We start from the raw sequence: 14,142 nt of genomic DNA on the forward strand, positions 1-14,142 counted from the left end.
ATAATACCGAATGTCATAACAGCAAGACTAACTCTTGCACATTATTTAATTCGTATTTTATCGCGTATTGTTCAACCTTGAGCCTTTTATGTCAATATTTAGTTTTTTCTTCTCGTGTGTTTTCCATGTACGGCTCCATAGTAAGGAAACTAGTCTTATGTTTAGCGTCCATATTCTTGAAAATGGTTTTTGCTAATCCAAGGCATTTATAAAGTATATTGTTACCAATCGTTCATTTATTTTATGATTTGATAATAATTAAATGTAATTTGCATAGACTATTATTACCGTGTTCATAACGTTATATGGTTTGTTAAATAAAATTACTTAAAATTGGATATAATTTATGGAGATTATAATTTATAATAAGTTGTACGTATAATATCGAGTGAAGCAGACTGAAGCAGAATACTAGCGTTGTTTGATAACACCCGCATGACGCAAATCTTCAATTTTAATCAAGGTGACTGTTACATTGCTCCATTAATGTGTGTGTAATTTTGCACGCAATGTGGTGGAAACATTTTTCTAAGCCATTTTTACGTTTCTGAATATCGTACAACTCTAAGGGTCGTATTCTAGAACTCTATTCAATGCTCAAGTCAGGATTGCACTGGCAACACAAGCACTAGAAATACGACCCTAATGCCAGGGACTCGAGTATGATTTCTAGTGCTTTGAATCATACTCAAGTCCTGACTTAAGCATTGAGTAGAGTTCTAGAATACGACTCTCAGAACATATTCTGCCCTCGTAATAAAAAAAGGCTCAATTATGCGTACTTTACACAGCACTTCTGCCTTTTTTCGTTCCGAGGGCAGTATTCACAGTTGCAGCTTTACAAATACTACCTGAACATTTGGTCTCAAATTAGGGATGTACAGTGTTCTATAAGTCCAAAAGTAAATTTATTTTATTTTATATTTATTTTGAACCTGCCGTGACCTTCTCATTAAGACCCCACAGTGACACCTGATTGGTCACCGAAGTTGTTAACATAAAAAGATAAGGGTGTTTTTGAGTAGGAAAATTTTTTATACATTAAATAACGAAAGAGATTATTTCAGAATTTATTTGATTAGTTCAATGTGTTCAGTATGCAAGGAACGTAGAACTTCGTACGAAGAATTTTTATTACCTGTGGACCCTCCATTTCTGCATTGCTATTGATGCTGAAGTGAAACGTAGCCTCACCCGACGATCCATTGCCATTACTAGGCGCCGGAATGGCGATTTTCTGCAAAAAGAAAAATGTTTTCTTCAATTTGTGTTAAATATCCTTATGTTTACTTACCATCGGGTGCGATCGTAGACAAAAGTAAGCCACCCTTATTTTTTAAATAAGATTTTAATTTATAGAGCATATCAATTGTAGTACCCATGCGCCTGCAAGTGGCTCGACAGTTATCAACAGTACAAATATAAGCTATATTTATCATTACTTTATCTACGACCACTTTGTGAAGGCAATAAACAAGAAGATGCCAAAATATACACAGACAAAATAGTGCTAGATATAAAAGTGTATTTAGTCGTAACAGCCTAATTTACATAATTTCACAATCGACGTAATGTCATCTTTGGAAAATGTTAATTATTGTTTAGAACTCAAAATGGATGTGTGTGGTCTTGTATGTTGTGTTAAGACCCGTTGACATAAAACACTCCGCATCAGAACATGCGTAGATCGCGGTTTTTTTTTATATTACGTATGTGATAAAATTGATAAATTATATGTGAATGTGACGCAAAAGTTCGCCCAATTGCAAATTTTCTGACAAGAATTACGCAACACGGTACATGGAAAATTCTGAATCATTCTTGTTCTTGCAGTATGTTGAATTTTAAATTCGAATAATTGAATACTGTTATTTGTAAAGGAGCAAGACAGAGGAGGAAACAAAGCTAGCTAGTAGTAATTTAAGAGTGAGTGAATAATTTGCAATAATATGTTTTCGTCGCGTGCCTTGACGTGTGAAGAACCAGCTATGATTTCGATATGAATCATACTAGCTAAATTGTTGTTAAGATGTTACTATTTGGTATATTATTCACGGCTAACTTTTGTTACCAATATCGTCCACACGGAATGAAAGGTTTACCTCCGAATAATGTATTTAAAATCCGAATCTGCGGATTACTTTTCAATGGTATGGAGATATACGGATCTTCGTATAAATTGCACTCGTAACCGTCAAAGCGTAATTGAGTAATAAACATGTAACTTTGGTGTTTTATAATATGGTAGATCCTAGTAATATCAGCGAGTCGATGGCTGTACGTGTATTGATAATGATGATAAAAAAATTACTGACTCCTACGAGAAACCCACGTCAAGTCTTGTTGACGATCCAAATAAGGGTATCCTGGACTAATAAACCGAGCGATTGCAACCGTATGTGCAAGTCAGAAGTGAGCAATGACTTTCATCGCCCAGAATGGCAACGTCGCTGCAACCGTTGAGCGCATCGTACCGTTTCACCAGCTTACTGCCTCACATATGATTTTTAATGGAAATATCAGCAGTGTTTACATTAGAGCTACATGCAGAACATGCTTTTCCAATATCGTAAGTGGAACAAGAATACTGCCGAAATAAGAGCAAATATAGAAGCTTAATGTTTATAGAGGTTGGTCGCTGGAAACACTTGACGGTTCCATAGGCGATGCTAGGAAAAAAAAATCGTTGAATCAGTGTTACACATCCGTTTCCAAGACACTAGTGGGTAGATAGATAGATGATTGAGTAAAACTGCACCAAGGCGGTAGATATACAGAGCAATTTATTCCATATTTGTCACCTTGAGTCAATGTCTAGTGTTTGTTAAAAATATTGACCACGACATGGTGAACATTGTTAATAGTAATTGTCGTTAAAGACACGCGTCGACCGCAATCAAGCCGAGGTGTCCAGGCGTGTGTACTTTTGTGACGCGGACGATTCACACCTACCCACATGCGTGGCCGCGAGCTGCTTTAAGGTCGCGGCTGCCGATGTGTGCCAGCACCACAATGCCAGGCAATTAACCTATTAAAGAGAACGCCGCGAGACCGAGCAATAACCCGACAAGTCTCACCGCTAACATGTTAACTGATACTGATATGTTGGCCACGTTTCGCAACCCTGCTTTACCTTCCTGTGTTCCTGTTCAGGTGCAATTGCTGTCACTCGTCAAATTTAACAACGCATAAACATTGAGGAAAATAATGCTAACTAGGTACTTACTATACTAATTAAGGAAAGTAATGTTAAGTTAATTTGGTCTCGCTCTTCACAAGAAATCAAGAAACCAACTTGTTCAAATGTAGAGCATGCGTTTCTGAAGCAAAAAAGTTGCAAAACAACATCTTAAACAACAAAATTATAGTGTGGACTAGTAGTTTTTGTAAATGATCTATACAAATGCTAATGTCCAAACAAAGTTATGACGTCGAGCAGCCGAGACGCGAGTGATAAACACGAACATACCCAGTGTATGGAATTATAGAGTTAATGAGGAAAAAACCCGCTACGGACGGAGTGCGAAGGCGCCGTGCGGGGGAGCGCGGGGCGCGGCTTTCTCTGTGGTACTACTACAGAACGATATAAAGAGCGCCTCGCGATGGAATACTTTGGCATTCGGTGAACAGCCGTTTCGCCCGCATCATCTGTGCGCTCATGACTTCTTCCATTGTCTGGTTTGCTGTTTATGCTGACCAATTTCTCTTGGGATTGTCACTAATATTATTTACATACATCATTAGAAATTTATTAATAGTTAAAGAGTCCAATGCATCTGCAGATGGTATTATGTCAAGGTCGTTAGTTTTATTGTTTGTCACATTGCGAAGGTCGTTCGACTGTGCGCTGTGGTTGGGCCGGAAAATACGAGGAAATCCATCATCCGTTTTTTCAAGGTGCTGTACAAATGCCGCTCAGTCGATTAATTTATAGTTCGGCTTATCAAATGAATATGCGTGATAACTGCGTCGACACCTGTTTTCATTGAAATTACGTCAGGTTACACGCGCTTTTTATTGTTTTCCATTGGATTTAATTTTAATTTTGCAGGATTTTTTGTGGTTGCCCGTCGTGCGCAGAGATTGTGGCTTTTGTTAGTTACCTAATTTCACAGTAAGCGGCGAGCGGTACACGGACTTGCAAAGTGAGAGGCCGTCGCAACCGGTCTGTTCGGCTCACTCGACCGACAGATATAACAAGTAACAAACACATATCTACGTCTCAGGCTTGTTTTGTTGGCTCGAGCCTCAGGGTTTGGTTCAATACGCACGGAGGCTTATACCTACAGGTAATAAGTTCCGTTTCGATTCGATTCCGAGAATTATTTGTATATTACATGACATTGTAAACAAAGTGTATGCGGGACAGACCCGGACGCGTAACAGCGCACAAGCGTCCCAGACTCGAGCTAATGTGTGGTATCTTATTGACGTAATGTCGCGGAGGTGGATCGGTTCAGTTGATGCAAATTCGATTTTAAATACTACGAACCGTGAATACATTATATCTTATTCCGATACTGACACACGTCAGCAGCCACCGATAATAAATGTTTCACTTTAACACGACCCGTAGCGGGAAATTCACGCAGCCGGGTAGTGATCGCTGCCCTGTTAATTGCTTACCGTTTTATTCTCTTACATTATCTGTTGATAATTTAAAGTTGTTTACAGTCCAACCTTCAAAGTCAGGGAGCTGGAGACATCCAAGTATTCGAAAACAAGCCAAAGAACAACAGAAGGTCAATGCGTAAAATAATAACAACGTATTCATAATATTAAGATATTTTTTTAATTTTCTTCTAGTTTAGTAATAAATTAACATAATTACTGTTTACACCCTTATCAGTCTTCAACTCAATGTCACATTCACGTGGATGTTCAAATGATAAACCAATTTTTTACTGATAAACACATTAGATTGCATTGTAATAAACACTTAATTTAAAAACAAACAGTAATTTGCAGCTATTCAAGAGTTTTCAACAGATAACGCGAAAGTATTGCAAATCAATATCAATATCCCAAACGTGAAATAGTGAAAAGAAATAGTGTTATTTATAAATAAAAAACCGTAAGAGCGCCCAAGTAGCTGGATATGTTGATAAACAATTATCTGTTTAAACAAGATGTTTTCATTTTTAATGATACAACAAGAAATGATTGCTCAAAAAATAGGAAAAGTTTTAACCGTGTCATACGAGATCAAGTCAGTGAATTTGGCAATGTGTACGCGGAGGAAATTGTTCGAACACAATTTACTAACGGTAGTAGTCACTTTCATCGCAGACACATTTAAAGGCGAAGTGAGTGGCCAGTTATTTGTGAGGTTTCTACGATACTATTTGCATATTCGTCGACTTTCTAATGGACGATGCGGCCACTCTTGTCGCAATCGTCAGTAGCGGTGAGGTAACGCCGATTCATTTAATTAGATATGTGGAAAAACAGTATTCGAGTCTCGCGCATTGTTGCCAGCGAACACTCTCGCGTGTGCTCGTCTTGCGGGGGTTTTTCATTCGCCCGCTGATCGCTCGTTGGTCGAGACTGGGCTTATTAAAACGTTGCACTCCAACCAGAATACCTTGCGTTCGATCAGTCTTTTAGCAAACCAAATGAACTACGAAACACGCCTTACAGGCCAAGCAATTACTATCGATGCAATTTTCCATCTGTTAGCAAACAGCTGGATTTGCCACGCTTGCGAAAACTTTTGTCGTCAATACGTAAATCATTTATGCGACGATATCCGTATAATGTATATACATTGATTCATATAAAGTTTCCATTCCGGTTAATGAACTATATGTAATTAAACGTTGTTTTGCGCGTGCTAACTGATTAGATTATTACTCCAGCCACTTAAACGTGCAGCCTGTTATCATGGCTACCATTGATAACAGTGAGGGAATACGTCAAACATCAAAAAATAATAATTTGCAGCGTCAATCCAACTTCAAATTTGCAAGATAAAACGAGTAAAGTGAAACAAGCAGTGTATTGAATATTCAGTACAATGCGGTATAAAAAAGTGGTGGCAAGGTGATTTATATTGTTGCATTGTTAGTAAGGCGAGTATGGTGCGGGCACGAGCTCGAGCGGTGTGGTCGGGCGGGTCTCCGTAAAGATCCATTATGGTGCTGCGCGCGGGGCGAGCGCTGACGACCTTCCGTCAGAGGAGGGGCGCCTCTCACCGCCGACGTGACTGCAACCACGGCCTTACGTCTCGAGCGCGAGGCTGTATCGAAACTTCTACGTAACGAAGCTCTTTCCAGCTCTCGGTTACTCAATGCCCGATAGGAGTTCCGTCGATACTACTACATACGCGCTTTGCCTCAGCATAACCACTAGCAGATCACGTGAACGGTTTGCGTAACTAATATTGCCGGCACACCTTTTGATACAACGCGAAATACATAGAAATATCTTATTATTGAGACACATAATTATTGTGAAACTACTACTGAAGTTGCGAAAATTGAAACGATACAAAATGGATCACGAAGCGATAAAATTGTTACTAAAAGTATTTCTGTATTAAGTACGCATGTCGATAAATTGAATATTTAAATTGAACGTTGAATGTTGTAAACATGATTTCAGGTTTTTTCGTGTTCTCTAAAACAATGGCAAGTAAAAGGCGAATGACGTTCCCACTAAGCGGCGAATCAAGCTATTGTGCATTCACTCAAACTTACTTTTACTAACCAACAGACAAATAACAAATCCATTGTTACATCTTACTCATACAAACGAGGTCAAATACATCAACTATTAAATCTTTGACCAGCAGCATCAAAGCAAAGAAGTTCCTAAAATCGTTCCTCCTTAACTAGCTAACTAATACTACGTACAAATGTACAAACAACTTAAAGGCCAAAATTAACGAGAGAATTTCAAAACATGAAAACCAGCTGATCAAGTCAACAATGTTCGTTAAGTCAATGACACGACATACAATATTCCAACATATTAAAATAAAAAGTAAAAACATCATTAGTACAAAACTACAATGTTGATTTTTGAAATTGTCTTTTCGTGTAAGTATGTCATGAATGTTTTATGTTTGTGGGAATCTAATGGGGATTCACGGCCGCCATCAAAGGTGGCGGTAGTGACGTAAAAGGGAACGGAGGTTATTTCCCCAGAGATCGCACGATACTGAAAAGCGGTTACACACGAAAAAAATTTTCTATATAAGATGTGGTGACGACCTTATTACACAGAGACTTTGAAAATAATGGATTGTAAATTTATACATTTCGGTGATTGCTCATACAAACAATTGATAAACTGGATACATTTGATGTAACAACACGTGAAGTAGAATTTCGACTTTGATTTCGTGTGTATTTAATGCTGATATGCAACAGCTATTACTGAAAATGTTAGGTATAAACATTAATAATATTATCGGAGATTGTGTTACGAAGAGTTGTAATAAAAAGAAGTTGGTGGCACTGTATCTATCGATGCAGCAAGCCGCAGACGACGGCACTAGACAATGTCGCAAGTATTTAGATCAAGGTGCGAAACACGCGTTGGAGAGTCGAGATCGGAACCGTGGAATTTTTGTTGAGGATCACGCTCGCGCTCATGCTAGAGAAGCGCATAAATTCATTATGAAATCGAAGCGGAATACTCGACATAAGAAATTATTGCATTTTAATGGAATTCTAACGCGAAGACGCATGGTATATCAAAAGAAAAATATTGTGCTGCTCCGAAAGTATTACGTAAAAAATGTACTCGTACGTGGCTTGTAGATTACGTACAGGTCATCAAGGGTGATTAAAGTATTATCTACAGAAATTTAAATGATGTTGATATCTAAAACCGCGAAGCACCTCCGAGAGATAAGGTAGTTGTTGTAGTTCAAAACAAAATCACCGAATATTATCGCTCTACTGTCACGAATGACCTAGAAGGTTCTAGGTAGAGTCCATGCTGATATTGTACATGTTACAAACAATATGTATCTAAAACGATCTAGTAAGATGAGAGTGTAATGAGATTCATATGATAATCCAATTTAATCTTTCATTTGAGAAATATTATTACGTGTTAACGTCATCTACAAAATTAACCTTGAACAACAAGTGAAGATTACAAAGCAGGCTATAGAGAGATGACGAGTAGCAGAGATGAGGCGCTTTCTAATTTTGTTTTATGTTTGCATCCAGAACAATCCAGTCGCGTAGACGCGGCGCCGACGTGTCGTGAATATTGCCACGCCTCCATCGCTAAAGGTTTATATTACGTCTACAGCGTACATAACTAGATGATTTGGGTCATAAAATCATAAGATAGCACGAAGACATTTTTTGAATATAATCTTCAATATATTTTGATGCAAAGGAGGGTACGCCACTTAGAGCAATTTTTTTTTTTTAAATAAATAACGCACACACTCAACATTGCCCCGCACTAGGGAAACCCTGAGTCGCGGGTGCCATGGACACACACATAGACAACCACAAATTACACTCAAACTCACGAGAGAAATAATTGTAGGCCATACAACTATTTCTCTCGGCCCGGGAATCGAACCTGGGACCTCTGCGTGGCAGTCCGGCATGGTAACCGTTCGGCCACGGAGGCAGTTAAATTCTAAGTGGCGTATTAAAATTAAAGCGTCGTTAAGTCTTAAAAATTGAGATATATAGATGACGTACAATAGGTACTATGACAGCAAAAATTTACAGTAAACAAGTTAAAGAGATAAAAAATATGCCGAGTTCAAGCATTAAAATTTGAGAAATGTTAGTTAATAATTGTATATGCCACGCGATTCAATGAAAACTCTTTATTTGTGAAATTACACGGTGCATTATATAATGATGTTAAGGGTTCATAGGGTTAACTCGCAATCGTAAATAAATTTACCGTCTGTTAATGACAGTAACTGCCAATGTTCGACTGGTAAATGCAAACAACGGTGCTCAATACACACAATAAAGCCGGCAAATTGACTGAGAAACCACGCTCGGTGGCCGTATTCAATATATACGATTGTATAGGTGGGCCTCGTGTATTGTTACCAGGTTACGTGGTTCCCAAACCAAATTATCGTCCATTTTACTAGATAATGAAACTTGATTGATAGCTTCAAAATTTTATTTAGAAGTTACGAGGGGCATTTCTCGTATTTTCTAAATAAAATTTTCCCTCATCACAAATATATAGCGACGTAAAGACAAGTTCGTATTTGTGGTTCGTAGTCGTTCTAAAGTTACTATCTAAGATTACAGCATTCCCATATTGTGTGTTAATTGATCCACCGCAACTCTACAGGTCGTATTGATGATGTTATTGAAAGCAATATTATAAAGCAAATAATTAAAACGTGATTAGCCACACAATATTACCAAGAAACGCAAGCGAAGTGAAGGTAAAAAGAGCATGATGTCAGAAAATGCGCTTTCGCACAAAACAATAAAAAGACAAGTAGTAATTAAATATCATATAACAAAGAAAGAAAACAAGAATACGAGACAATAGAGTTCAGTAAAAGCAGGCAGAAAAGTTAGCGAGGTAAGAGATGGTCAACACAAGATGATTTGATTCAAAGTAAATGTGTTTACTTTTAATTCCAAGGTACGTGTTTATAAAACAGCAATAATGTAGTTTGCCTCGTTAAGTCACAAGGTGAAAACTGTGTCAATGCATTTCAACTAAAATCAAGGGCGTTCTATGTTGCAGTCCATATCCCATTAAATGTATGGCTACCATGAAACTATGAATATTCAAGCCGCCGCCGACGTCGCCGTCACAACATGAACATTTTCAAAGCGGAATTTGTTAAGTGAATGAGCATGGAGTGGTTAATAGTAAACTCCACTCGCATATAGGTACCTAATTTGCGTCAAGATGTAAAAATTTCACTCTCTACAAACATACCTGTTCACTTCGGTGTTAGAATGTGTTTACGGTAAAATGAGGTAGACCTAGTGAATGGACTTTCAAAAATGGTTTTTATTCATTAGCAGTGACGACTGTTCCTAAAATTGTTACATCGTAGAAGTGAATCTCGATAACGAAATTATTACAACGAATTCTTAAGTTTTCACGATGACGGTGGCTACACATTGGGAAAGAAACTGTTATATTTGAGTGTAGATGTATGGTTTTTTTCTTTTTTCAAACAAACCACGATTGGGGTTCTTTATAGATATCGGGTTCCTAGCAAGTCAGCCGCGACAGCTTCATTAATAAGTGATTATTTTATGAGTCCTATATACGGCTAGCACTTCAGACGTTTTACTTGATACCTTGTCTTCTATTACTCAACTTTTGGCGCAGTGTGGTTTTTTCGAACACAAAGATATGAATCAACCTCGTTACTAAGTTTGACTGTATTTATATATCAATATTAATTAAAAATAAGTTCAATGCATGGTATAATTGTATGTATAATATAAGTAATGCTAACATTAAAGTGACTAAGAATTTATTACGTGTAATAAAATTGAGAATTCAATTGGACAAAACCGAATGTATTCGGAATTAGTCACGCTATATAATAAATTGAGCAGTGCTGTTGTAGCTAGTACAGGTTGTACGTAACGGTTAGTCTTGAGGTTTAGTTAATAAGACTTCTTGTATAACGGGCATTATGACTCGGCCCGGCCCAGGGCGAAACAATTGTGAGTAAGACCGGTTCCTCCCTCGCTACATGACAATATTCATACGGAGAGCAAAAAGTATAACAAAGCAAGATTAAGGCCAAATTAAACGGCATCTCGTGATCATCACAAAGCAGTGACCATGAAATAAGTGCTATTTCGGAGGCGAAAATAAACTTTATTGATCACAAATTGTGCGTAGATGTGCCACAGCAAATGACAATGCCCAGATATTATTTGTTTTGGATGGTAATAAATGTTGTTTTGTTCAATTCTTTATAAATTCAACAGCTTTCTGAACATACGTATACATACAATAACATTTTCAAATATATGTTACTGTCGTAAGAAAATTATTTCTTTGCGGTCGTCATAAATTCTAATAACAATTAGCTGTTGATTTCAAAATAAAATTTTACTAATATCCGTTTAAGTACCATACAATTGACGATAGTTCTACTGGTTTTCGTAATTTACGAATAGCGTTGATACAGCACGTCTATCTATTTCAATTAGTAATTTGAAGACTACATTTTGAAATTGTACAACAAGAAAGGAATAGGTTTAGATAATTAAAAGAATGAAGCAACACTTGTTTTAGTTTGTACTCATGTTAGGTGGTGTCTTTTTCATTCCTAAAATAGGTTTTGGGGTGAAGGCCGTGTCGTGGATTGCAAACATGCATTTTAAATACTTTAGTAGGGTACTGTTCCATTCAGTCGAGTTACGAAGTTCAGTTTAGTATCGATGTTTGTTTATGAGTCAGTTTGTTTACACAATGTTTCCTGTTTCACCGATAAGAAGCATCGGTAAAATCTTGCCGATTTAGAGATAAGAAATGTTTAATTAATTTGTGGGATTCAATTGTTCGGTGCGAATGCAGCTGAAGTTCAAAATAGTGCCGTGAGCGAGCGGTAACTTTTACCTAGGTTACGTAACCCCGCCAGGTACAATTTATTATCGGCTCCATTGCGAGCTTTCGTAATGTAAGCCAGCACTGCTTATGCACTGTACTACGCCGTATACTTATCTTGTCCTCTTTACAGACACCCGGATGTCTTAGGCCTTGGGCTTGGTTGACGCTCCATTTAGGAATGCACTTGTTATTGCTAACAAATAAAGTTGTTAGCAACTAAACAATGCGAGCAACTTCTTAGATGCATTCTGTCAATGAAACCGATTCAAACGACAATAAAACTTCCCTAATTTGTAGAAAAACTGGAGGGATCCATTTAAGTGAAAGCTGTGAACGTGACTAAGTAGTTCTATGTTTGTTTTTTAACTTGTCAGTTTATAATAGGAATACCGTTAGAACATTATTTTGGATATAACGACGCGGCGCGTGAACGTTGTGTAATGTTACTTTTGCTTTTTGAACTTGTGTAACTATTTAAGCAAGCCCTTATTATTTACTTAGTTTAGAGTGTTTGCTTACTTATAAGGCGACCTATATTCATTCTGTAGCGTTATTCGTTTCGTCGGGTCTATGGGACCGATAATTTTAAATTGTTGGGCGACCCTAGTATGCAAACATCCGCTCATCCATATTTAATTCGAGGTACCGGTACAAACAGAAGCATTAGTTGAGTTACACGTGACCAACTGAAGACTTACAAGCGAATCCATGACCTTTCTGGAAACAAAACAAATGAATAATCATAGCAAATAAGTTTGCTGCCGAAACTCCTTTAAAAATGATTACTTAGGGATAATTGTTATCAACACATACATTTGTTTATGCAAGTGATTAATTTTATAGTATGTAAGTATATATATGTAAAAACTGTAAACACAACTGTTCATACAGATACAATGTTATAATATAAATAAATAAAATAAGGCAGTGAACACAACACAGCTTTTCTTGCAATTGCTTTTGCATGACGACGACGTGTAACCTCCGATGAAGTTAATCGTTGTGAGACACTAACGGTTTCTTATTTCGTCAACAATGTTTTCTCCTTTTTTGCGAATTCATATTTATGCAAAAAAAATAATACAAAATATAAACACCGAAGCTCAGTATTTACATTGAATTTTAAGAAATGGGTTTTTCTGTTTAATGCTGCGTAAGACAGTTACGATACATAAGTAGCATTATTTGCAAGCAGGTCACTGTCCTGGAACGTCCATTATTTTTATTATAATAATATTTTGTTTCGATTATATAACAGCTGAGGTAGCCTAATGGTTCGACCTACCACCTCTAAAGCAGATGGTGGAGTGTTCGGATCCGGGCTTGCACTTCTGAGTTATTCGGAATTTATGTGCGATATTTAATCTGAAATTTACCATGAGCTTTTCGGTAAGGAAAACTTCGTGAGGTGACATATACACATCTGTAGGGCTAGCGTGTGATCTACATAAAGCGCGACATCTTTATGCGAGAATAGCAGTATCTCGCACTTTATGTCGCTCTCGCGCTAGTCGCGCCCTATCGTTTAACCCTACTGAAGAGCAATATATTGACGGAACTACAGCCCAAGTCCGCTCACTATGAGAGAAGGCCTGTGCCTTGCAGTGGGACTATATAAGGCTAACTATTCTATAATAATAATAAAGTTAGCAGACTGAGAAAGAAGAAAATAATAATAATAAAATTTGCATTGACATGTTTCAAATGATATAAGGGAATCAGAATCAAGGCCATATAAAAAAGCGAATCCGGTTAGACAGTTTGTAAAGTGGATCCTTGACTTTTGTAATATGTTACGTTTTTATCGCGGAGACTTTATGTAGTAATAAAAACAAATTGTTCGGTCACAGATATAGCACTTGGGAACAATGTCACATTGCGCGCATCACTGCATTTGGTGATCTCATTTAGAGTCCAATTGTCTTTAGGCAATCGCTAGATGACTTAGGAAACGAGTGAAGTACGTTTAAGGACAAATGTTTGGGTATTTTAAACTAATAATTAATTACATCTAAATAGTATTTAATTATAAACTATTTCACGCAAATAGCCACCGTGTCCCGCGGCGACAGTAAGTTACGATTTATGAGGCGAAGGAAGGCAAGGATCGTGAGTCTCTCTTTACATTGTTGGTTCTTCCATGTAGCCAGCTAGACAACACTGCCTGCCGATGGAATCAAATAGTATTAATTAAAAATAATCTTAAAAAAATAAATAAAAAGCGGGTGGTAGGGTTCTCTATGAACTCGCCTAGGTAGGTACGGTGATACCACCAAATTCTCTAGCACTACTGATGTGCTCCGGATTTCAGGGTAAGTAGAGCCAGCGTAATCACAGACAAGGCAGCGGTACCCGTTTGCCCATCAGGTGGCCCATCGGATTGTTGGTTTGAATATTATAAAAAAAATAACAACAACATCAACCTAGTGCTGTGGACAGATCTTCTCTCAGGCAAGGGTTTAGGCATAGCCCGCCACGTTCGCACTGGCCTGATGCGGGTTGGGGACTTCACACGTGTTCCGAGGGTTGTGAACCTTCTTCGATGTGCAGATTTGAAAAGCTCTTAGTAAATTTCAAATTAAATTTCGCAAATAAATTCCG

General features: G+C 37.6%; 1 protein-coding gene across 1 annotated transcript in view; it reads right to left on the reverse strand.

The window, feature by feature from the left end:
• LOC113234945 (RNA polymerase II elongation factor Ell) overlaps nt 1-14,142 on the reverse strand; it is a 55,196-nt gene that overhangs the window by 14,573 nt on the left and 26,481 nt on the right. Inside the window, exon 3 of the mRNA XM_026470465.1 lies at nt 1,139-1,237. Within this exon, the coding sequence (XP_026326250.1) occupies nt 1,139-1,237 (99 nt within the window). The remainder of the gene's footprint in view (nt 1-1,138; nt 1,238-14,142) is intronic.

The sequence above is a fragment of the Hyposmocoma kahamanoa genome, unplaced genomic scaffold (assembly GCF_003589595.1).
Source record: "Hyposmocoma kahamanoa isolate Upper Pololo Valley unplaced genomic scaffold, ASM358959v1 86, whole genome shotgun sequence".
NCBI classification, from domain to species: Eukaryota; Metazoa; Arthropoda; class Insecta; order Lepidoptera; family Cosmopterigidae; genus Hyposmocoma; species Hyposmocoma kahamanoa.